The 25628-nt window shown below is 43.6% G+C and overlaps 1 protein-coding gene across 1 annotated transcript; it reads left to right on the top strand.

The window, feature by feature from the left end:
* Nucleotides 1–1468: 1468 nt before the first annotated feature.
* On the top strand, nucleotides 1469–24952 carry LOC310853931 (zona pellucida sperm-binding protein 3-like; the record flags this gene model as incomplete). Its single annotated transcript, XM_083758405.1, has 14 exons — nucleotides 1469–1475; nucleotides 3011–3123; nucleotides 13827–13916; nucleotides 14656–14758; nucleotides 15120–15238; nucleotides 15597–15715; nucleotides 16710–16813; nucleotides 17332–17503; nucleotides 18370–18487; nucleotides 19484–19575; nucleotides 20747–20844; nucleotides 21083–21331; nucleotides 23597–23845; nucleotides 24843–24952. The coding sequence occupies 14 exons, from the start codon at nucleotides 1469–1471 to the stop codon at nucleotides 24950–24952; spliced, it is 1743 nt and encodes a 580-aa protein (XP_083614531.1).
* Between the last annotated feature and the right edge of the window lie 676 nt (nucleotides 24953–25628).

Below are 25628 nucleotides of genomic sequence, written 5' to 3'. Positions count from 1 at the left end.
CACACACACACACACACACACACACACACACACACACACACCTGGGGGTGCGGATTCAAAACATAAAATCTAAGCACATATCCCCCCATCAAAGGACGCGGTTGAAAAAACATCCCACATAACTCCACATCAAACATTTACACATTTTGAATGAATTTTTCGCCACCCATTGTCCACCACATCTGAAGGCACATGGATGCAAACAGACTGACTTGGCCAGGCCGGCCTTTTGTTGTCCTTATTCTCCTGGTGGATAAAAAGGAAGGTGTCCGGTTGACGTTTCTTGATCCGATTGTTATTTCAGTCGTGGGAAAAAATAAAAAAAACATGCACATCTGTTCGGGAGTTAAGTCACACGTTTTGGTGGCTTTCCCGGTGGCCATTTATTCAGGGTTGAAACTAAGTACATTTAAAAGTTGGTACTTGAGTACAAGTTTGAGGTGCATTTATACTTTACTTGAGTATGTCATTTCTCTCCACAACATCCCAGAGGCAAATAGTTGACCTTTCACTCCACTAGCCTATCTATTTGACAGCTCCGTTGCAGATTTACAGGATTTCTTTACTTTGGCTATTAAAAAATAGCCGATCTAAAAACTCACCACACTTGATGCGTGAGCTTGTATATCAGCTATTTTCGAAAGATTTAGACACATTTTAGAAAACTTAAATGCATGGGACATTCTGCACAATGACTACTTTTACCTTTGGTGCGTTAAGTACATTTTTAAGCCAATACTTGTACTTTTACTAGTTTTATTTTAATTTGACTAATCTTATAATATATGAACTGTTATCGGAGCATTTCTACAAATATGCAGACACAACATCAGAAGCTCCTGTTTACTTTAAGGTTTCATTAATTTTGAGTTTTATGGCCTTAATTACACCCAAGAAACATGAACTTTGAACATTCAGTGGATTTTCTGTGGTCTGGAATTTTCTCTGGGGTTTGGAAGCATTTTGAGCTGCAATGAAAACAGGCAAAACAGTGAAAACATCAGCTGGCAAACCTCCAAATCCCATTGACATATATATGGGATTTGCAGGCTGTGACATCACAAACAGCAGGAAAAAATCAGAGCACACAAATTACAAAAACCTTTTTTTTATGTCACAATCCCTTTAGGAAAACATATTCTTTCACCACTGCATTTATTTGTCTCGGCTCATTGGTCCGTCACCCCCTCATGCGGCCTGTGGAGTCTCCGCATAACCGCGCTTGTTGGCACAGCTGAAGAAAGGGATTATGGGAATAATACCGGTGCGGGCCTCCCAAGAAATACCCGATTGTTGCGCTTGGCTGTGATGTTTTGGCCCTCACATCTGACACCAGGTTGGAAAGGAATGCTGTTTTTTGGGAGTGCATGCAGGGGGGTTCGGAGGCTATGGGTGCGGGGGGGGGGGGACTTCGGATAGGTTTCAAAAGCAACATGCTAACGTTGTATAGTGGGGAAGGTTCAAGGCCATGTCGGGTTCGACAAAACATAGGCTGCCCTTCCGCCAGCAGTCTTTTCTTTAACCGCGTGAATGCGAGCCCCCCTCCGCCTATTCAGGGTCAAACGTTTGAACGAAAACAGCTGATGGGCAAGATAAGCAATTATCTGAAAATATATCGTTAAAAAAAAGGAGAGGTCCAAGTGTAGAGCCCTGGGCGACTCCGGTATATGTGTATGGCCATTTATTTTATTTTCAGTTCTAAAAGGTCACACATGTATCAATCAATATACAGGAACTCATAGGCTAATTAAAGATAAGTGATATTATTTGGTTAAAAGAAAAAGTTTTTTGTTAAAAGGTTTAAAGCACTATATATTGTGATAGTAATCATGGCTTGTTTGATAGGGGTCTCCCTGTTTCTCCACATCGTCAATGAAGAGAAAATGCATTTTCAGGAGAGAGCCATTTATCAGCGTAATTTTTATGGTGTTCCAGTTCCACTTTTGTCTGCTCATTTCCAATTCCACTTGTTTAATCTGTATCCTGTTTGCGTTCTCTATATGGTAGTGGTGCACGATATAATCTGTAGCATGTCGAAATCGGCCATAAATATGCCATATCGGTATCGGTCTCAAAATAATACAGATTATTTTCACAGATATTGATGATGCAATAATAATGTGAATAAAGTCGCTTTTGTTTTGTGTATTTCTAATGTTTGAAGGCAGCATAATCCATATAATATCGGAATCGTTCAGAATCGGTATATCAGCAGATATGACCCTGCAAATAATCGGAGATCGGATATCAGTCATAATTTCATAATCGTGCACCCCTACGAGAAATTGGTATCCCAGCCTGAAAATGTAAGTTCTGTTTAATTAGGAGCTGGAGAGACATGGAGACTCCTGTTACTGAACAAACACTGTATAGCAATGATTACTATTAGAATGATCAAGCTATTTTAACCAAAGGAAATAACATATACCCTACATATACCCTACCTATAATATTTAATATGTTAGCCAATCTGCAATGTTGTTCTACCTACGAAAATAGCACTGTGAGGCACCTTACTGGCAGTGGCTTGTGGTGGATATATACGTGAAAAGTTGAAAGGTTTCCCACAAACAAACAAAGTCCAGACAGTTCAGCCAATCAAAAGAGTAGGCTAATTACAATTTAAATTTCAAACACCTTTCAACTTCCCCGGCCAAGCTTTGAATCCAATACAATAAACACCACCTGGAGCTTCCATATGTTATAGTACGCCCAGCCGGAACAGATTTATAAAAACAAACCATGGAGAATGCTTCCAAAACAAAGGATTTGTCTGCTCAGTAGGAGGTGTCAAGGGGATCATCTGAACGAAGGCCCCGCTGGAAAACAAACTGGATGGGACAACGCAACCGGCAGTGGTGGGAGGAGAAATACTCCCATTGTGTTACCCAAGTAAAAGTAGCAATGGGAAGGGTTGCCCCTCATCAGAATTGTTTTGGAGGATAGTAAACAGTAGGTAGTGTTTGGTTGTTAAGGTGTGTCTCTCTCTCGCGCTCTCTCTCGCTACCAGGTCAAGTCTCCATCTTCCTCTGGGGGTCCGGCAGGACAGGGGACCACCCCCCACCCCCTCAGTGTCTCTGCTACAGCAGGAAGGAGGCGCCCGTGGAGGTCAACGCACAGACGGTGGGGCTGGGAGGCCCACCCACCGTCCCAGTGCTTCCTGCCTGTCAGTCAGAGAGAGAGAGACAGACAGACAGACAGGCAGACAGACATGCAGGCAGGCAGGCAGGCAGGCAGGCAGGCAGGCAGGCAGGCAGACAGACAGACAGACAGACAGGCAGGCAGGCAGGCAGGCAGACAGACAGACAGACAGACAGACAGACAGACAGACAGACAGACAGACAGACAGACAGACAGACAGACAGACAGACAGACAGTGCGTCCCAACAGGAAGTGAAGTGGCACAGTGAGGTAGGGATAGTGAAGGGGGGCAAGGGGCGGTTGCAGAGGGGGCAGACACATCTATGCATCCTGCCGACAACACCAGAGACCCTCATCATTCTATCACATCCATAAAGCCCTCAGCGGAGACACTTCATAATAGACTTCCTGCGGATGAAAGACACTGACCCCCTCGACCCCACCCCATTCCTACAACCCCCCCCCCCCCCCCTCTCTCCTCCCCTCGCCCTCTCCCCAGCGATAAGATAATAAAACACACAAATAAAAGACACAAGAGAGAGAGGAAGCCTCTTTGAGCTTCTCCATGCATGCAGCCAAACAATTCACACGTCTATTTATAAGAGAGATAGAAGGGCCGAGACACAGTGCCGCGCCCCTGGAAACCTCGGAGAGGCACTCTCATGATCCCATTGACAGTGGTGGACAGTATCCTACACAGTACATTTAAGTCGAGTATTGTGCTTGAGTAAATGTTTTGACATATAGACGGGCACTTTTTTATCCATTGGCTGCCTTTGTATCCTGTTACAATGTTTGTATATATATTCTTTTTTTGCAGGGGTGTCTCTGTATCCTTGTACTTATTCCAATTTCCAGCCCGACCCTTATTTATTTTTTATTAAATTGTTGTAAATCGTGTTATTCAGGTATTTGTTTGCTACTTCTGAGCTTTCGACTATAATTTTCCCACCGACCCTCATCTCAAAATATTTTGTATATAGTGGCCCCCAGCAGCAAATTTGACTTTTGACTCTATATCACATTGTATGTATTGTATACAATACACATTACATAATTGCATTATACAATACACAATACATTGTGTATTGTATTGTGTAACTGTATTAATGACCTGTACGTTGTAACTCTTTCAATTGTTTGAACCACTGCTGGGATTGTGATTTTTGTACCCAAACTGAATCCGTTTCATTGTGAGAGTAGAGTACCTATAGTTGAGTATTTGACCAGGACTATCTATACAAGTAGTGGAATTTGTGGTTGAGTACTTAACAACTACTTAATTGTACACCACTGCACATGGTGCTGTGATAAAGCAGGCTGGTGCTATCACCATATTATTGATAGACTTAATGAGAGAGACTGAGTCACTGAAACCATTAGCCAGGTAAAAAATGGGTTAATTCTTGTGTGTGTGTGTGTGTGTGTGTGTGTGTGTGTGTGTGTGTGTGTGTGTGTGTGTGTGTGTGTGTGTGTGTGTGTGTGTGTGTGTGTGTGTGTGTGTGTGTGTGTGTGTGTGCGTGCGTGCGTGCGTGCGTGCGTGCGTGTGCGTGTGCACATGCGTTAATGTTCCTAGTACTAGGTTAAGACCAGGCTAATTAAATCCACTTCCTTCATTAGCAGCTGCTTTAATTGAGAGGGTTAATTGTCGCGGTGGACAGGGTTCATGCATCCATATAACTTGCAGTGCTCGCATTATTTAAAAGATAAAACATTCTAATTGTCTGGCAGGACTGAGTGCTGGGAAGCAATTAGGTAGGCCTACATTTAATTAACTGCTGTACAATTCTGGCTTACTTTTCAGAATCAGAATAACTTTTGTCAGACTTACAGGTGTAAAAGCGTTTTTTTAGCCAGCTACATTTTGAGTAATAGGCTCTATGCAGCCAGACCTCTTCCTTACTTCCTGCACACAGGTGTTACAGATGATACTAACGAAGGCTCTGTTCTATTCTGGTCAAACAGAGTCAGGGTGCTAATATTGTGTGTGTTGGCTCACTGGAAACACCATTGGGTCTAAACGTGTGGTCCAGGTACCCTCATGGTTCCTTGAGGCGGTTCCAAATGGCCCCGTACGGGTCTGTAACTCTGAGAGTGTTCAAATGGAACCAAATGAACCCTTACAGGTCTGTATTACTCTGTATCTCTTGAGAGCGTACAAATGGAACAAAATGGACCAGTAAAGGTTTATATGGTTCCGTGTGTATGCTCTCAGATTGCCATTTAGATTTAGATTTGTACAATTGGTAACACCTGTGAAGAAAGTAAGGAAGAGCCTCGAGGCCCAATTTCTTGTCTGCATAGAGTCTATTCTATTTTTTGATACTTGTCATTTATAGCCCTCTGTAATTAGCTCACATCTTTAGTTACTACTTACTTAACTTTGCATAATTTAGATTACTAGGGATAGAGGTTTGGGCCGCGTCAGCCCTCACACCTACCGATCTAACCAATATGCCCTTGGGCATATTGGTGCCCCTGGGCGTTTCAGAGACACCCAGGGGACACTTGCGCAAATTGGTATAGAGGCTATGCGTGCATGTGACATCATCGTACCAGGAAGTGATGCGGGAACAATACTGAAAAAAAACTATGTTCTGGCCTTCTGTACAGCTGCTTGAATTATCCCCTTTCTTTATCTTTAAGGTTTTTGTTTCATAAAAATCCACCATAGACATAAACAAGCTACTTTCTGTCAGAGTTTGGAAGCACTCGTTTTAAATAACGCAACGTCCTGCTGCCTAGTCACAACTAATAATACATGGTGTCTGTTGTGCCATACTGTCAGGGGTGTGTGTGTGTGCGTGTGTGTGGGTGTGTGTGTGTGCGGAGGGGGTGTAAGACGCAGAGGCTCCAAGGAACAAAGGTTGTAAACCACTGCTCTACTGTGTGTGACGAGCACTTGGAAAGTTTGTCCTGTGTTTGTGCGTGTGCGACGTGTGCGTGTGCATGCGACATGTGCATGCTGTGCTACAGCATTCTCCTCAGACTACACGTGATCATTGATCAAAGTCTCAAACGTCCGCTTGTCTGTACAGCATGCATTGGCACAGCCACAGCCTTTTGATACGGGCCTAAAAAACGACAACCCCTTGTTATTCAGCTGAGAAGAAGCGCACCTTTGAATGTTGAAGCGACGAGCGTGTCCTTGACATGCAGTTAAAAGCAGGGAGATGGCTGCCACATGCAGCGCTATAGCGCACTGATAACTGACTCTCACATGCGGCGCAGTATGTGCTGTATGTACGTATGCAGTGCACTTGCACATAGGCTCCTTGTTTACAATCCCATGCAGGCAAATCTCTTCCTCACTCCAAGAGACTCTCGTCAGAAGGAAGACCCCCCATTCCAGATGTGTGGAGGTGTGTGTGTGGAGGTGTGCGTGAGTGTGTGTGTGTGTGTGTGTGTGTGTGTGTGTGCGCGCGCTAGACTGCTAGTGCAGGGCCTTCGAATCCAGTCCTACATTAAAGATGAGTTATGCTGCGAGTCTCTCGATGAGTGCATTAGTTGCAGCCGTTTATGCCGTAGGCTGTAAATATAGAAAGACATATATACTTACACATACTGTATATCTTTGGTTTCTGACATACTAACAGTGCGACACGCAATAGTCATGCACTCTACCCCAAACCCTAACTCTAACCGCACACGGAAGCCACGGGTGAGTCTTAACTGGCCACGTATGTGTCTTAACTGGCCGCACATGTCGGAGACTTTACCAACCCCAAACACACACAAAATCAGATGTAGAAATGGCTGGCACTGCCTTAAAAATGGCAGTTCTACCTCTGTGTGTGTGTGTGTGTGTGTGTGTGTGTGTGTGTGTGTGTGTGTGTGTGTGTGTGTGTGTGTGTGTGTGTGTGTGTGTAACATTGACTCGTGTCGGCTCTGTGGTATAGCAGTCGATGTGTGCGCTGCATACCAATGGACTGGAACTACATTCCCCCTAATGCTTCATAGACAGCAATAATAATGTTACGGCTATGAGCGCCCTACCATGGGACATTAGGTTTGATGGTCCGTGTGTGTGTGTGTGTGTGTGTGTGTGTGTGTGTGTGTGTGTGTGTGTGTGTGTGTGTGAGAGAGAGAGAGAGAGAGAGAGAGAGAGAGAGCAAAGAGAGTGAGATAGCGAGAGAGCGTAACTGTTCACAAATGTGTGGGTGGTATTGTATCATGTGAAAGTGCATGGATACATGTGTGTGTATGTGTGTGTGTGTGTGTGTGTGTGTGTGTGTGTGTGTGTGTGTGTGTGTGTGCACAGACAGACACACATGCGCACACACACGCATGTGCACGCACACGCGCACACACAGCAGTGTGCCCTCCAGGCCAACATCCTGTCGTGTGAAAATGGCTGAATCAAAAGCCTCTCTCTCTCTCTCTCTCTCTCTCTCTCATAATGTCACATGTCATTTGGGCTCCATTATGCTGCCCGTGGGCGCCTTGCCATGCGGACCATGACATTTCCACCGTGTGTGTGTGTGTGTGTGTGTGTGTGTGTGTGTGTGTGTGTGTGCTACACCTTGCTCTCCATCGGAACTGCCGCTGTCCAGCACGTCGATGCACGAGAGGTTGTTGTGTTTTGAACGAATACCCCAGAAAAAAAGCAATGTAAATTCCCATCGAAAGGACGTGTAATTCACTGCTGCCGTTTTCCCTTTATCTTTATCTCATATGGTATATAGGCCGTGTTTTTGAGTGGTGCAACCACTCTTACAACCAGGAATGTCCGTGTACCTGTCATCAGTCATCATGAGCACGAGTGGTGTGCGCATGCGTGAAACCAGCAATTCCCAGCAATGTCCGTGTGTGTGTACTGTAGTGCCTAGCACGTAGCAACACAATGCTGCGTCGTAGCAACACACGTCAATGCTGCGTGCGCTGCGTGCATGCGGTATCGCACGTGTGTGTGTGTAGTGCCTGTAGCAACACAATGCTGCGTCGTAGCAACACACATCAATGCTGCGTGCGCTGCGTGCGTGCGGTATCGCACGTGTGTGTGTGTATAGCACGTAGCAACACAATGCTGCGCCGTAGCAACACGCATCAATGCTGCGTGCGTGCATGAACGCGGTGTGTGTGTGTGTGCATGCATGACCGCGGTATGTGCGCGCGTGTGTGCGCGCACGTGTGTGTGTGAGACCTTCAAGTGACACTGTTGAGAAACCTTGAAATTCATGCACAGACTAGAGTACTTAACCAAAAATGTAAAATGACACAGATGCTTTCCTGGTTCTAATGTTTGGCGAGTGGTTTGCACCTGCAAAAACCTGAGCGTGTTATTAAACATTCGCCTCTCTCTCTCTCTCTCTCTCTCTCTCTCTCTCTCTCTCTCTCTCTCTCTCTCTCTCTCTCTTGTGATTTACCTCGCAGCATTAAATCACTGCTGGTAGACCTCTGGTTCAGCCGGTCAGTGTTAACATAAATTATGAACATGAAGCAAGGTGCTGCTGAGACGTAGAGCGCACACATGTGCAACGTATACGTCCCCCCGGGAACATGAATAATGAAAGTGTTGGGGGTGGGGGTGGGGTGGGGGGCAAATGTCACATGGGTCAGCTTGCTGTTTGATCACATAATAACCAATAATTGTCCCCCATTCTTCAAAATCTTTGGTGGACAGGTGTGTGTGTGTGTGTGTGTGAGAGAGAGAGAGAATGCCCACGTTGCCACTGAGCACTCGAAGCGACGCGCCGTAGGACAGCGGAGGAGGAAGGTTAGCGTGTTGGGTTTCATCAACCCACGGGGGAGAGCTGAGGCCCACTTCCTGTTATTCAACATTCACCATGGTCTGACCCTCGCGGTGTAGCCTACACATGCTCACTGTCTCTCAACATCACTATCTGTCAGCGTTGGAAAAGTTACTCTGCGAACGGAGCACGGGAGTCCAGAACAGTATGTTATAATCTGGCTACACCGAGCGCGGCTGCGTTGCGCAGGTTGTGCACCGCTGTAAATACGGAACTCCGGCAGGGAGTGTTGGGCGGGAGGAGCACAATAGAGCGCCGCAGTCCCGCCCCCTTTCATGACGACGCCAGGCCCAGGAAATAATTCCAAATGCGTTTCTCCCATAGACATTTCAAAACGTATTTATTTAAAGACCTTATAAGCGTCGTACAAAGCCAACTCTTGTCGTGACAAATCATGACAAAAAATACTATATTTTGGACCAAACTAATAATTACAAAGAAAAAAGTGTTGTAACCTGCCGTTTTCTTCTTCTTTATAATTATCTGTTCAGCCCGGAAAATTGTGTTTGTTGTCATGATTTGTCACGACAAGAGTTGGCTTTGTCCGCGGCATAAACGTCTTTAAATAAATACTTTCTGAAAAGTCTATGAGGAAAATGAAAGGGGATTTATTTTCCGGGTCTCTCAAGGGGGCGGGACTGCGACGCTCTCTATAGGCTCTACGTATTACTCTACTGTTTTGTGTGTGTTCCTTGGATCTTTAAGACCATTCTGACCTGAGATCAGATTCTAAAAATGTCTGTTTGAAAATGACAGTTTTCTGAAAAAGCTAGGTCAGTCGTTCTTCGATTTTTTTAAATAGCAGACCTACAAGCTGTATGAGCTTGTAGATCTGCTATTTTTAAATAGCTAAAGCATAACGTAATGCTAACACCAAAAGGGGTTCCCGCCTAAAATGGGTTAAGACCATAGACTTAAAGATCCAAGCATCTAGCCATGTATGAGTCTATTCATGCCTGATTCTATAAATGCCGATATTGGAGAATTCAACAGGCCAAATGCCATTCCTATAATCGTGCGTGACTGAGAGGTCTGTTGACACAGGTCCAAGAAGACATGGCTCTGGCTTTTATCTCATGTCACATGCGTCACACACACACACACACACACACACACACACACACACACACACGCACACACACACACACACACACACACACACTCACACACACGCACACGCACGCGCACACGCACACACACACACGCATGCGCATGCAAGCATCCACGCTGCATTTCTGTGATGCTGACATTTTGTCACCATGGTTGTAAATCAGCGTTGTTGGGTTTTTTTATGACGCGGCCCGTTTGACCCCCAACCAGCCTGTGTTGGTGCGTTATATAGCAGCCACATTATAGACTGTTTTATTCCTCTCAGGGGAGCAGTAAAGAAAATGCCCGCTTGTTTAGGGTCATGTTTGTTTTTGCTTTGTGAAAGAGACGTTGCTCATTTCTCTCTAGGACATGCCTGAGGTTTAGCATGAAACATTCAGAGAATGTTTGGTATTCATGCAGTTTCCTGCCTTGTGTTGTTAAGGTTTATAGCGAGAATTAACTCGGAGAGTAAGTGGAACCAAATGGACCCATATGGGTCCAAGAGTTAAATTTACAATACACAGGCATTCTTCTGAATGTGTATACTATTTATGTCATTTTCTGCTTTGCAATTAATATTGTTGCATTAGATATACAAATAATGAAAACAATATTATTTTTCTTGTGATTATGGATATCTGCTGGCTTGTATATGAACCAGGTTTGCATAGGTGGGAATTAATCAGTTGCATTTGCTCAAGTAACTTTTGGAATAAATTGTAGCCTACTCGTAAATGTAGCCTTAACGCAAGACATTTTTCACTCAAGTAATAGTATTGGCTATCATGGTAAAGGAGTTGAAGTAACATTTTAATATTTGTATTAAATGCACATTTTTTCCATTATCAGCCTATTTTGTTCAATTATGTTATGATTATTTACAGATAGGCCTTAGATTAAGGTCACATTCCCACCTAATACTTCGGTAGACTCGATGCGAATGGGCGGAGAAATTGGGATTCTTGCATATTTAATTATAGCTGCGGTTTGCCTTCACACTGCCATCCGCAGCTTGGAAACGCAGCAGGGGGGACCTTTATCAATGTGTTCCATTCATAAACTAGCCTACACAGTGAAATCTATGGTGTTAAAATCATAATATGTATATGCCGTCATGGGACTGGACCCCCCCCCCCCCTCTCTCTCTCACTATACGCAGCCACGCACTGTTCTTTTGGGCATGGAGGCACAGCGCTGAGCGCACTGATATAACAGACAGCAGCGCAAAATGTTTACAATGATGAAAGTGATGAAAGTCCCTACACCCCAGTCCCCACACAGTGACAGTACTCCATGTTTACGGCACGCACAGACTGACAGACTAGGCTATAATACACTGCAGTGTTTTTATGTGTTTCCTTAAGAAATTGATTAATGTACTCGTCCTCATTTCGATCAGGGCTTCAGTCTCCTCATTCGACCACGTCTATCTACAGTGACGGGACATCTTTGCGCTGTGTAAAATACGCCTATGCCTTCTCCGTCTCCAACTGTGTTCAGCTCCTCACCCGCCACATTGTTTGCTTCATTTCCTTTATTTACTGCAGATTGCATTCCCACCTGCACCGAATCGTAATCAAGTGCGATTGGAAGCAAAGCGAAACCCCCGTTTTTGCTCGGAGTAGAATGCGGTTCTTTGATACGCATTAGGATTCGAATGGCCTCCACACCTGCCAAACGAAGTGCACTTTCTGACAATGCGCAGCAGGATTCGTTTTAATCGCAGCAAAGCTTTCTGGTGTGAATGTCACCTTAGTAACTCAGCAGCTACTTGTAATAGTCTGGCCATCTTTGGCCCTTGGTCGTGGAATGATCTACAGTCCAGACTAATTGGCTTTGAAAGTTCCCTTGAGAAGTTTCAAAAGGATCATCTTAGATGTAGAATCCAACACCTGCACATTTGGATATGTACTGCCTATGTTCATGCCTAGATATTCATTATATCGGCTCAGATCGTGGAGATTGTGTATGTTGTATTTTGCCCTGCTACTAAAAGGTAGGACAGGTGACTTGTTGTATTTATGCATAGGTACTTTAAGGTGTATTATGGATGTTGTATTTGCTGGTTCAAAATGTAACATTGATGTGGTATTGAAGTGTAATTTTTATTTCTGCCTCTTGGCCAGTTCCCACTTGTAATGTGATTTTACTGGTTAAATAAAGGTTAAATAAATAAATAGTCTTTTCAGTTTTCACAAAGTACTTTCTTACTCTTACTACTCAAGTAATTATCTAGATGACTTAATTAGGCCTCACTCACACCTTTCGATCTAGCATACAACATTGATGCATGCTAGATGTATACAAAGGGTGTGATACATTTTGCCCAAATGCATTTCCAATGGAAGTCACATGGTTTGACACAACATTTGTGTTGTACGGCTTTCGGCTGTGTTTCGACTGCCCCCCTCCCCCTCATACAACACAAATGTTGTGTCAAACCATGTGACTCCCATTGAAAATGCATTGCGAGCTTGCATCAGCTATATCTCATACAACAAGCATACATCAGTCTGTTGTAAAGGTGTGAGTGAGGCCAATTAGTTCTACCTGAGTCATCATTATAATAAAGTAACAATAATTTTACTTGAGTGCAGTGTTTGGCTACTCTCACATCTGCATCACTATATTATTTAAAAGTAAAAATACTTTTACTTGAATACAGTTTTTGGCTACTCTCCCCACCAATGTGTCAATATATTTTTAAGTAACAATGAATTAATACTTTTACTCGAGTACAGTTTTTGGCTACTCTCCCCAACCTCTGCAGGCTTGAATCAGAATCAGACCAGCAGCAGATAATCAGGTCACCACACACAGCTGCACATCAATCAGCTAATTAAAAGTGGGCGGGCTGGAGTTGGAACCAAGGTTTGACTTGGTGACTTCTTCAGTCACAAAAAAACAAACTCTGTAAGCAGACATATCGTTTAAACCATAACAATGGGTCTCAGAGTCATACTTTTATTTGGGTTTGTGGCGCTTGTCCATGCGATCTGGAGGGAGTCTCTTTTCGTTGGCGCGTCGTCATCACCAAACACAATCCCACAAACAGATCCAGGAACACAGTCACAGTTCAGTGGAACAGCTCAGGTAACAGACCATCAATCACAATATTGTTTTACTTGAACAAAAGTAGCATTAACACAATGTAGCAGATCTACAAGCTCACAATGTGTCACAAAGAGACACATTGTGAGGTTTTAGAGCTGCTATTTTTGAATAAATGAACAACTTTGTATGTTTTGTAGTAATAATCTGAGTCCAGTATACAATACTTACCTCTGAGATGGAGTGGAATACAAGTACTATGAAGTAAGTAAATACTAGAGTAAGTTAAGAGTAGTTATATTTCACCACTGCAATCTCATGAGTTGGATCAATGGAAGGACACACTACATCCTGGGCAGTGGTGTAACGCAACTAAGTATATCTACTCAAATTGTACTGTGCTTAAGTAACATTTTGAGGTATTTTACTATTAGTATTTACAAATTCCAATACATTTACTTCTACTCCACTATACAGTACATCTTGGATCCAAATATTGTACTTTTACTCCACTACGGTCATTTTAAAACTTTAGCTACTAGTTACTCTGTAGATTTGGATTATTATTACAAAACATACATTAACCACTTCATCCCTACCCTACACTTTGGCCATTTGAAAATGGCTTGTAGATCTGCTATTTTCAAAAAAGATTTTTATACATTTGAAAACTTGAAACTGGACATTCTGCACAGTAGTAGTACTTTTCCTTTTGGTTGCTGAATGTACATTTTGATACTTTTACTCAATTAATAAACGTGAGTACTTTTTCCTACCACTAATCAACGGCAGGACACACTCCATCCTGGACAGCTGTCGTCGGCTCCTCTGCCGAGCGGCACCGAACGAGACCCAGAAGAACCCACGGCACTGGGTCAACAGGTCAGGGATGTGCAGAGAATGTTAATGAGAAAACAGCAGACCTATACAAGCTCTCAACGAGTCACAGCTATTTTCGTATTGATGAGGCCATCACATTTTGTGCAAGTGGCTATGGCCGTTTTTAGCCCAAGGAGTATTTTTTATGCAAAACTGATGCTTGGAATGGGTTCAGAATCATGAATAACCCCTAGTTTGACATGTCACATGCTAGCCCAACGTTTAACCCCTTAATTTACATGAACCAAAATAATAATAATTTTAATGTTATTTGGCTGATCATAAAATTGCACGCCCCTTTTAGCTTAGATTGACTGGCCTACTGGTTGGCCGCAATTTGCAAAAATAAATTTGGTTGGATCTAGAGTTGCAACACCCTCCGGTGCAACACCACCGAAATTCTGTCACTGTACCACCTGTTTCTAAGAGTTGGAGTCAATGAACAGCCTGTTTCTAAGAGTTGGAGTCACTGAACAAGTTAGCTCATAAGATTTCTACGGTGGATTTTTATGAAACAAACGCTTTGCAGATTGAAAGAGGATAATTCAAGCTTCCCTTTACAGCTGCAATGTTGGTGAGTTTAACGTTGTTTAATACAAGCAGATCAGACTTTACTGTTTGGATGAATGGGCTGTCAATGGAGGATGTTGCAACTCTAGATTCAACCCAGTATTAAAAGTCTAGTGTTCCAAATTGCCGTGAGGTTGCTGATGAGGTTTGAACAGTTGTATTTGATCGTTAGGTACGGGTGGAGTTTAAACAGCGCGTTCCAGTGCCAGCCGACAGCGTGGCTGTCCACTGTGGTGAAGCAGAGGTCACCGTAGAGGTCAAACAGAACTTTCTGGGTAAGAGCGATGAAATATTCAATCAGGACTAGTGCTGCACAATTCTTGCTCAAATATGAATGTTGATTTTCATATACAAGAATTTAGAGCACGATTTTCACACGATTCTCATTTCTTTCCATGAAAATATTGTCTTTAGTCTGTGTAGTTGCTGAAAATTACTACATTAAAAATGCTGTGGCTTTAAACCGACAAGTATCAAAGTGCTTGACTTAAACCTCTCTTGTAGCAAAAACATATAAAGAGTAACTAAAATTAATTGGACAGCCAACTAGTGCATCACGCTGCCATGTGCATAGCTACATAAGTAAGTACGTACTTTTGACCACTGAGTGAGAACTTTGTTTGTGTTGTTGTCCAGGCAACGGTCAGCTGATCGAGCCGTCAGACCTCACCCTGGGAGACTGCACTGCTGTGAACTCCTCCCAACACACTCTGCTGTACCGAGCCCAGCTACAGGACTGTGACAGTACTATGACTGTACGAAAGTGTGTGTGTGTGTGTGTGTGTGATGCCATTTAGATGGCATGTTATTTATACAGATGTCAGCTTCGTTGTTCAGAGTCTAAACCTTAGACTGATGCTGTTATTGGTTTACCTATAGTTTATCTGCGTCTCTCTGCATCGACGCTTATTAATCAATCTGAATAAGCGCATATGCTAAATGCCGACATTTAAAATTCCCAAAGTGTGTGTGTGTGTGTGTGCACACGCGTTATTTGTAGTGGTGGTGGAGTTATTGGCCAACATTAAAACAACCATAGAGACTGAAAGAAAATGTGTTAGTTTTAGAACTGACAGTTTGTGCATGTGTCCATTTGATTGGTCTGTTCGTCAGATGACTGAAGAAACCCTCAGCTACAACTTCCGCCTGCTGTACTCCCCCACACCCATCCATGACACCGCCATCGTCAAAACCAACCCAGCTGAGGTCGTCATTGAGTGCCACTATCGCAGGTAAAGACCACTCGCATAAACATTCTGTTCCATCTGGGGATGTAATTGTACATCGTGAGACGGTTAACATTATCAACGCATAATGTGATGATTCAAACCGATTAATTGAAATAAATACTACTAATAATAAATGGGTTGCTCTTTTTAACCACTTTAGCCTCTTGTGTATATAATTAATTCATTTTTTTTGCATAAAAGTGTATATCTTTATGCCTTTAAATGTTCTTTTGAAAATTGAAAATGGAGGACCCTTATTTAAACAAGTCTTAGTGCTATTTCTGGTTTATCCTCATTCTACACTCAATTCAATTCTACACAATGTTCAATCAATTCATCAAATTGTTCCTATTCTGTGTATGAACATTCCCCCAAAATGGCTGATTTACAAGCTCAGAACGTGGCCAGGGTTGTCCACATGTCAACCAATTTTGACAACCCGCACCCAGCCATCAACATTAATCCCTAGTTCCACTGCTTCTCAACTACATACAACAACCCAATGTTACAACGTAGTCCCAGTTTACTTAGTGTAACGCGCCAGCGTCTGACAAGCCGCTAATGAGGCATGCTGTGGGTGAGTCATCGAGACCCGGCGGAGGGCCTGTCAACGTTCCTGTGTTGACGTCCTATACTAGGACAAGCTTTATCTGCGACACTCCAAACCCCTGCTACCTGTCTTTCAGACGCTCATGTTATGCTAGAGAGACATATGTAGGAGTCGGGTGGGGGGAGGACCATAGCATTTGAAAAGCATTTCTTTCAGTGTGTGCATTAAAGTAGACTAGAGTACACTATTCATTGTCCTGGTTCTATGTTGGCAGATGAAGGGAAGGCAGAAATGCATGTTTTCCTAATTGTGTTCGGCCCTAATATGGAGATGAGAGGTTTCGTCAGTCGGCGACCAAAGGCAGTCTGAGTGTCATCCCGCGAGGCGTCCTGTCTGGTGCGCATATCATTATCATCTTAACGCCGTGGTTCTCTCTCTCTCTCTCAGGAAGCAGTTAGTGAGCAGCGATGTTCTGAAGCCCACCTGGAGAGACTACGCCTCCCACAAACTGACACAACAAGAGCTGCGCTTCTCCCTGCGTCTCATGACAGGTGTGTGTGTGTGTGTGTGTGTGGGGGGGGGGGGGGGGTGGCTACTACAACAAGCCAGATTTAAACCTCAGTTCACACTGCGTGGTGATTTGGTTTAATTTCCCCTGTGATATGTATAATATAACTGTGCTGGTTGCGGTCATCATCACAGGGGTCTATCCTACAATCGCCGACTTTGACGTCGGAAGGTGAACTGCGTAACGGGAAACGTTAGAGGGACCCATATACGATTGTTCTGGGACCCATTTGAATGACCACCCATGCAGGGTTCCGGTTACATTGAACACCTAGTTACATCACTGTACAGCTACATGCAACTTTGACATGAATTAATCTAAATTAATCTAATTAATTCGCACCGCGTCTGAGAGTATATAGGCAAAAGGTTATTGCTGCATGAAACACTGCGCTGAGCTTATCGATCTATACGATCTTTTGGCAAATGTTCCCATTGTTCCCCCATAATAGGGATTGGCTAGGTATTGGTAAAGTATTTCTTCCGGGTGTTTTTTTCCCAGAGGACTGGCGGTCGGAGAGGAACAGCCAGGAGTATGTCCTGAACGAGCTGATGCATGTGGAGGCCACGGTCCTTCAGGCCCACCATGTTCCTCTGAGGCTCTACGTGGAGAGCTGTGTGGCGGCGTTGGACCCCAGCCTCACGCCCAGCTACTCCTTCATCAACAACCACGGGTGACAAAAACAATGCATGCCTCAGTTCATAATGCATCATTTACTTAAGTGGGACGTCTCTCTCTTATTCTCTCAGACTTATGGCATATAGTTGTTTGTTGGTTCATTTTGAAAAGCGTCCTTGGGTTCATGAAAGGCGCTATATAAATTCAAGGTATTTTTGAGTTGTGCAACCACTCCAAAGAACAGCAATGTCTGTGTCCGACTATGTGGACATGAGCACCAGTATATGACTATAGGGTACCAGTAGGGGCGCTGTTCTGCGAGAGAGAGAGAGAGATAGTATTAGTGCTGCACTGTGGGAGAGGGAGAGGGAGGGAGGGAGAGAGAGGGGGAGAGGGAGAGGGAGGGGGAGAGAGGGGGAGAGGGAGAGGGAGAGGGAGAGGAATAAAGGATGTCCCAATCAAGTGTTTTTCTCCCGAACTGATTCCGATCATTTAAGTAAGGGTCTAGCACTGAAAAGACAGTGGCAAAGTGGAAGAATGAATAGCCGGCAGGGAATGCGTTAACATAGGTGATCGAAAATAGTGGAAATGGCGGATCTACAAGCTCACTGCATCATCATCGCATTGAGAGCTCTTACAATATCGTCTCTTTTTCGCCATCCGTTGTATGACGAAGTATATAGGGCGGTTAAGACCGAGTACACTGCCAGTCATAGTTGAAATAAATGAAGTGATGGCTAGATAGGAGGACGGATCAATACATTGTACATCTGTTGGAAGGATGTTCATCTCTCACTATTTGTGTCAGATGTACTGTATTATTGCTCTGGTGGAACATGTCAAGGTGCAGTGGAGGTGACTGATAGTGTAGTTAAGTTGAACATTGATCGCGTATCTCTCTTCCCCTCGTCCTGTATTAAGGTGTCTGATGGATGCTAAGCTCACCGGGGCCAACTCTTACTTCTTTCCAAGGACGCGGGAAGATAAACTACGCTTCCAGATGAAAACCTTCAGGTTCCCGCAGGACCCCAGGACAACGGTGAGTACTGTAACAGGACCCCAGTGTAACAGGACCCCAGGACAACGGTGAGTACTGTAACAGGACCCCAGGACAACGGTGAGTACTGTAACAGGACCCCAGTGTAACAGGACCCCAGGACAACGGTGAGTACTGTAACAGGACCCCAGTGTAACAGGACCCCAGGACAACGGTGAGTACTGTAACAGGACCCCAGTGTAACAGGACCCCAGGACAACGGTGAGTACTGTAACAGGACCCCAGTGTAACAGGACCCCAGGACAACGGTGAGTACTGTAACAGGACCCCAGTGTAACAGGACCCCAGGACAACGGTGAGTACTGTAACAGGACCCCAGGACAACGGTGAGTACTGTAACAGGACCCCAGGACAACGGTGAGTACTGTAACAGGACCCCAGGACAACGGTGAGTACTGTAACAGGACCCCAGGACAACGGTGAGTACTGTAACAGGACCCCAGGACAACGGTGAGTACTGTAACAGGACCCCAGTGTAACAGGACCCCAGGACAACGGTGAGTACTGTAACAGGACCCCAGTGTAACAGGACCCCAGGACAACGGTGAGTACTGTAACAGGACCCCAGTGTAACAGGACCCCAGGACAACGGTGAGTACTGTAACAGGACCCCAGGACAACGGTGAGTACTGTAACGCTGTGTTCGCGCGGGCAGATGCAAAGACACTTGTCTGTCTACCGTTCATTTTCGATGGAAGCCAGCAACATGAAGATACAAAGATGCATCCGAATCCCAACGTTTGTAGCTGCTGAAAAAGCTATAACGGCTACAAAATAGTGGAGCTGGTTTCAACTTCAGCTACAAAGCTGCCATTAACGCTGTGTATCTTTGAATCTTTTGCATCTGCCAGTGTGAACGCAGCATAACACCGTGGCAGACTGCACACCAAGTAAAAACTTGGACAGCGACAATATGTGACAAACTGTCCATGAATCTTTGCTGTGTGTGTGTGTGTGTGTGTGTGTGTTCGTTCATAGCTCTACATAATCTGTCATCTGAAGGCGACAAGTCTGTCTGTCCCCATCGACGCTGAACACAAAGCCTGTTCATTTCTGACAGAGGCCAACAGGTTGGTCTGTAACGTTGCTCACATATTAAAATGAAAGGAATACTGTTTTCCTGTCAATTCTCACTGAAGCCTCGATTTCTCTGACTTTTCTTTTTGTCGCATTGCCGGAGCCAATAACTCAACATTACTTTGACCAATTTGAAATTAGTTTACAAGCTTAACGAGACCTAAACTATATATTTAAAACATTCTCTTTGATCCTGGCTCATCAGCAGGCCTCTCACAGGCCTTTTCCACCGGTTGGTTCCCAGTGGGAACCGGTTCAGTTCTTTTTGGTTTTTAGTCCATGAGCCAGAGCTCCAAAATTGAAACGTGAATTATGAATTGAGTGGGCAAAACCATACCTATATTAGATTGTTATCACCATTAAACTCCCCCAATTGAGTACTTACACGAAGACAATGATTTATTGTATTACAAATTTTACATTTTTAAATATGCAAATGATGCATTATGTAGGAAAATATATAATAATAATCAAAAACGTGAAAAAGCTACTACTGTGGAAGGGTTATCATGTTTATAAACAATTTAATATAGGGTATAGTTTGCCCACCAATTTTGGAGCTCTGGCTCATGGACTAAAAACCAAAAAGAACTGAACCGGTTCCCATTGGGAACCAACCGGTGGAAAAGGGGTCTCAGTGATTACACAGTGAGAGTTGTTTTGGAGTTTATATTTTATATATTTTCTTTCCACTACCATAGTGTATGCCGCAAATATAAAATTATTGCCTCAGGAACAAAAAGTAAAGAATCTCCATGAATTCAAGGCTTCATGGGGTGAGTAATTTTGGAGTCAAGTATTAATTTACACAATGATGGGTTGGTTACCTGTCTGTGGAGGGAGATTTAGTTTTTGTTCATTCATTGTGATTGTGATGCTCGCTGGCTTTGGTGTGGACCTACGTTCCTCTGCACCGACGCTAGAGCGCAGTGAAAAGATTGCAGTAATTAATCATTGCCATTCTGACAAGTAAAGAAGATAATTGGATATCCCTCGTCCTGAATATTCCTTCCTCCTGCACGTAGACGGACACTAAAGTTATTCCTTCTTGACGACTCCCAACAATAGTTTGGATGAGTTCCCAACAGCCGGCCCACAATACAATGTGTCAGACTGGTTTTAAATGCAGAATAATGAGTATGATGGTGGTGGTGATGTCGCCAGGTGGGTGGCATCAGGCGGAGACAACGAGCTGTGCACGTGTTGTGAGACGTCATCCTGCAGCGAGCGCAGAGCCACCAGAAGCGTGGCTGAACACACAGGTTAGTGTTTTTTTTTAGGCTTTCGCCTTTTATTTTATATTTTTTATGGAGCGATAGACAGTAGGCTGACAGGAAACGGGGGGGAGAGATGGTTGGGTGACATGCAGTAAAGGCCGTCGGGATCGGGAGTCGAACCCGCGGCACACTGCCAGACTGGATTACCAGCCATGGCAGCCAATGTGCCTGGACCGCTGAGCCACGGCCCAGGCCCTATTTGTCATTTCTGTTGTGGGTCCAGGTTCTCATTGGGAAGGGGATGTCTCTCTCGGGCCCATCGTGGTCCAGGAGAACCTACGCTTTGAGGAGGACATGGAGAGGGGACCCATGGTGGTGCAGGAGAACCTACGCTTTGAGGAGGACATGGAGAGGGGACCCATGGTGGTGCAGGAGGACGTGGTGACTGAGGTGGTGCTGGAGGAGACGTTTTCTGAAGCTGCTCCACAGCAAGCTACTCTGCTCCAGACTAACACTGCTCCGACCCTTCCAGGTAAACTGACCAACTCCACTGACTCCATAGACACAGTGGTTTTCAACCTTCATTTCAAGGACCCCCAGGTTGATGGGATTTCTACCCCGTTTTCACATGGCTAAAGTGCAGGAAATATGGAAATTTGTGTGAAAAACATTTTACGGCAAACTTCTTAGTATTTTCCCTGAAATATAGTCCTACTGCCGTAATATTCTTTCCCCTGTAGTGAAAACGCTAGAAATCAACCTAGTACTGTGATAGCAAATTTCTGCCTAATATAATTTTGCAGAATGTTTGCCTATTTTCAATTAAAGTTCTATTTTTGCAATGTTTGTTTTCGCCAGTTTTCACTGGATGTTGGCCTGCTATGACATTGCTATAATAGGGCCCCTAGGGCTGATGTGGTTCAGAATCATTTACAAAGTCAATCATTCAGTTTCATAATTCCTGCTAGAGGTACAGTATCACAGTATCATGTAACCCAGACGACAATAAATAAATAAAGCTGCCGGCTGGCAGTACAGCAACATTTCCCTCTGTAATTCCACTAAGTTGATTAAGTACACAAGGATAATGTATCCCCGGAGACTTATAATGCAGATAAGATCATTTAATTGTCTCTGGAAAACATATTAATAGCTTCACAAACTATTCTGAGTTACACTTCCTTAAATTATTTATTTTTTAACTTTTTGTACAATAAACTAAATCTTATTTGTATTTCTGTATTGGGGAGGGAAAGAAAACATATTTTTGTACACAGTCTGCGCCAACTTTGATTCGCGCTGCGTTCATGTTGGCACTGACAAAGTGACAGGCTACGAGCCATTTTCAGGGGAAGCCAGTGACATGAAGATGCAAAGTGACGCCTGACACTTGTCACTGTGTGACAAGCGACAAAAGCTAAACGAATATATAATAAAAAAGAGCCTTCAAGTTTTTACAGTGATGACACAGCGAATCCTCAATCATATGTTTTATTTTTTTTTGTTGCACCATTTTCTCCCCTGATCTCTCACAAGCACATTCTTGCCGTCAGCCAGTTCCCAGTTCTACTCAAGCATTTTCCTTTATATTTTTCTCACGCTTGACATCAACAAGGGCTTTATATATATACCAAACAACATTTGCTTTTGAGCAACACTCCCAACTGCGACTTGGTGACAGTTGAACTGACCATGATGTTTGGTTATTTTGAAGCCTTTAAATGTCACCGCTAGCGTAGCCTTTCATAGCCACACAGCTATTCCATAATTGTCGGATGCCAGTGGTAGAAAGTAACTAAGCACATTTACTTAAATACTGTACTTAAGTACAATTCTGAGGTATTTGAACTTTACTTGAGTATTTCCAGTACTTTGAGTAGCCTACTGGAAATGATGAGTTTTAATGAATTCTCGTCTATCTATAGTTATTTTAGTTTTTGAATGCTTTGTGTTTTCCAATTCATATATTTGATATTGCTGTATTTTAATGTATATTGTTGATTTTGTGTTTTGTATTTCGGGTACATTGAAAATGAGGGCCTGCCCCTCAATTGTACTTCGAGCACATCATACATACATCATACATCATAACTCCAAGGTTATGATGATGATGATGAGTTGTACTCCACTATACATCTCAGAGGCAAATATTGTATTTTTGCTCCACTACATTTATTTAAAAACTTTAGTTTGTCCAACTAGGACAACACACCAGGCAGCCATGAGTGTAGTGAATACCAGCAAATAGCCTTTTGATTTAGCTCTGAATATTCTTTGCGTTATTTCATAATGCCAAGTCACAAACGTTCACCGCATGGGATTTTCTAAACGGTGGATTAGTGTGATCAGGGTAACCAGCCTTACTAATACTTATGCATAGCTTATTTCTACAGTAGGGCTATTTAATTCATATCTTGGTTATCCAATTAAATGTCAAATTGCTCCCAGTCCTTTTTTTTTTGCACCTTAAATCTATCTATCGTTAACATTGTGTGTTTACACAGGGACACAATGGAAAAGCACATTTCTGTTCAGCTTCCTTCACAAATTGTATCAGCACAGTAATACGTTAATGAACAAAGAAAAAAAACAACAGACATAAATATTCATCAAGACTTAAGTGTAATAAAAGTATATAAGCATTTGTGTGTAGTAATGCACGATTAAGTTCGGCACATTGTACACCGTCTGCAATTATCGGTAGCTGTGGTAGTACAACACCGTACGGCGTATGTCATACAGCAGTTTAGGTAGCAAGCATATTAATATAATTACTGTACATGTGTTGTGGGTCCAGGTTCACAGTGGGAAGGGGATGTTTCACTCGGGCCCAACGTGGTCCAGGAGAACCTACGCTTTGAGGAGGACATGGAGAGGGGACCCATGGTGGTGCAGGAGAACCTACGCTTTGAGGAGGACATGGAGAGGGGAACCATGGTGGTGCAGGAGGACGTGGTGACTGAGGTGGTGCTGGAGGAGACGTTTTCTGAAGGTTCTCCACAGCAAACTACTCTGCTCCAGACGAACGCTGCTCCGACCCTTCCAGGTAAACTGACCAACTCCACTGACTCCATACTGGGATTTCTACCTCTATCATATACCCCGTTTTCAAATGGCCAAAATGCAGGAAGTATAGTGAAAAACATTTTACGGCAAGCCTACTAGTATTTTCCCGGCATGTACTGCTGAAATTTGCATTCCCCGGTAGTGAAAACGCTAGAAATCAACCTAGTACTGGACTGGGATAGCAAATCCGTGCTGTGCATTTGCGAGCTTGACGGTGCAGGCACACATGTCCCCCCGGTCTCAGATCCAGCAAACCTTTGCTGTCAAGTCTGGATATTAAAACTTGTCAGTTGTGTTTATATCACCAGTTAATCGATGTAATTTGTAATGTGAGTTTGCTCGAGGCTTGCTGCCCAATGCGTGTTGCGAGGCCCAGTTACAGGGGTGGGCGGCCTGGGAAGGTGTTTACCATGCAGCGGCACGATTTATTATTTTGTCTGAATATTAAAAGGAAAAGTATAAAAGGAAAGTTTGAGTTAGTTTCTGCAAACAGCAAGTGGGTGCTCTGCGTTAACTTCACTTTATCTCATATCCTGTGATCTTAGCTTTGTCCTGGGTAAAACTAATCCCATGGAAGTGATATGTTTTACAATTCCTCATTGTCTGAGCAAGTTTTGGTAAGTGAGAGGGGTACAGTACATGGTACCATAAGCAACATGGTCTCTGTTCATTGATACTGACAGCGCGCAGTCAAATTACCATAGTAGTGTCAGTGAACACAGGCATACATGAACACTGACATTGCTGTTCCTTGGAGTGGTTGCACCACTCAAAAATAGATGTGGTGTAGATGGAAGAGCAGCAGTAGCCCATCAAACAAAAGGTGAAGTTGATGAATTATTGAGGATTTAACTGGGTAAAATCTGCAACAAAATTAATATATGCACTATGTAGTGGGGTTTCGCTCTCAGCTATAGGGGGGCCTAAAACAACGCTGAAGACCCCCTATAACATTGTGTTCTCCTGCTCCCCCACAGTGGTGCTGTGTGGAGTGGCTGCTGCGTTGGGTGTGGTGGCGCTGGTCTTTATGGGCGCCGTCCTTCACCGCAGGCGAGCTGAACCCGGCGGACTCGCTGTGTGTACATGACTATAGCCCTGTGTGTACATGACTATAGCCCTGTGTGTACATGACTATAGCCCAACAGTGATATTTTTTATTATGTCTGTCTTAATAAATCTGTGAAGAATGATAACATACACAGTAAAGTCTTCAGTGTTCATTCTTCCATTCCTTATTCCCAGGTGTATATATACACACCAGGTATACAGGGTATCTGCACATTAATAAAGTTACAATTTAAGGAATTTTAAGACCTTTTGAATACCTTAAAAAACATTAAGACCATTATTATGTCAAAAGTACCCAATAATCTATTATTAAAAAAAAGCTAAATTGTAACATTTTACCTAAGAAAGGTTTGATAATAGACGATCTGCAAGTCAAGTCCATTTTATTTCTAGAGCACATTTAAAAACAACCAAGGTTGACCAAAGTGCTGGACAGCATAAACAAAACCTATACAGCAGAAGAAAAATACACAAGAAAATACATTAGAAACATTTTTCACAAATGCAGAAACTATACAATGGGAGAGCACAGCAACACATGATACAAAAAAAGGGGGGGGGGGGTGCATATGGTAAAAGGCCAGAGAGAACATGTGTGTTTTTAAACGAGAATGTCCATAGAGGCTGCAGCTTTCACAACTAGTGGCAGGGTGCAAGGCATTGTGAGCTTAGTTTGGCTATTTTTGCAACATTTA

Source organism: Protomyctophum parallelum, assembly GCF_964188405.1.
Source record: "Protomyctophum parallelum genome assembly, chromosome: 23".
Classification (NCBI taxonomy): Eukaryota; Metazoa; Chordata; class Actinopteri; order Myctophiformes; family Myctophidae; genus Protomyctophum; species Protomyctophum parallelum.
The sequence above is the reverse complement of the archived record's forward strand: the minus strand, read 5'-3'. Positions and strand labels throughout refer to the sequence as shown.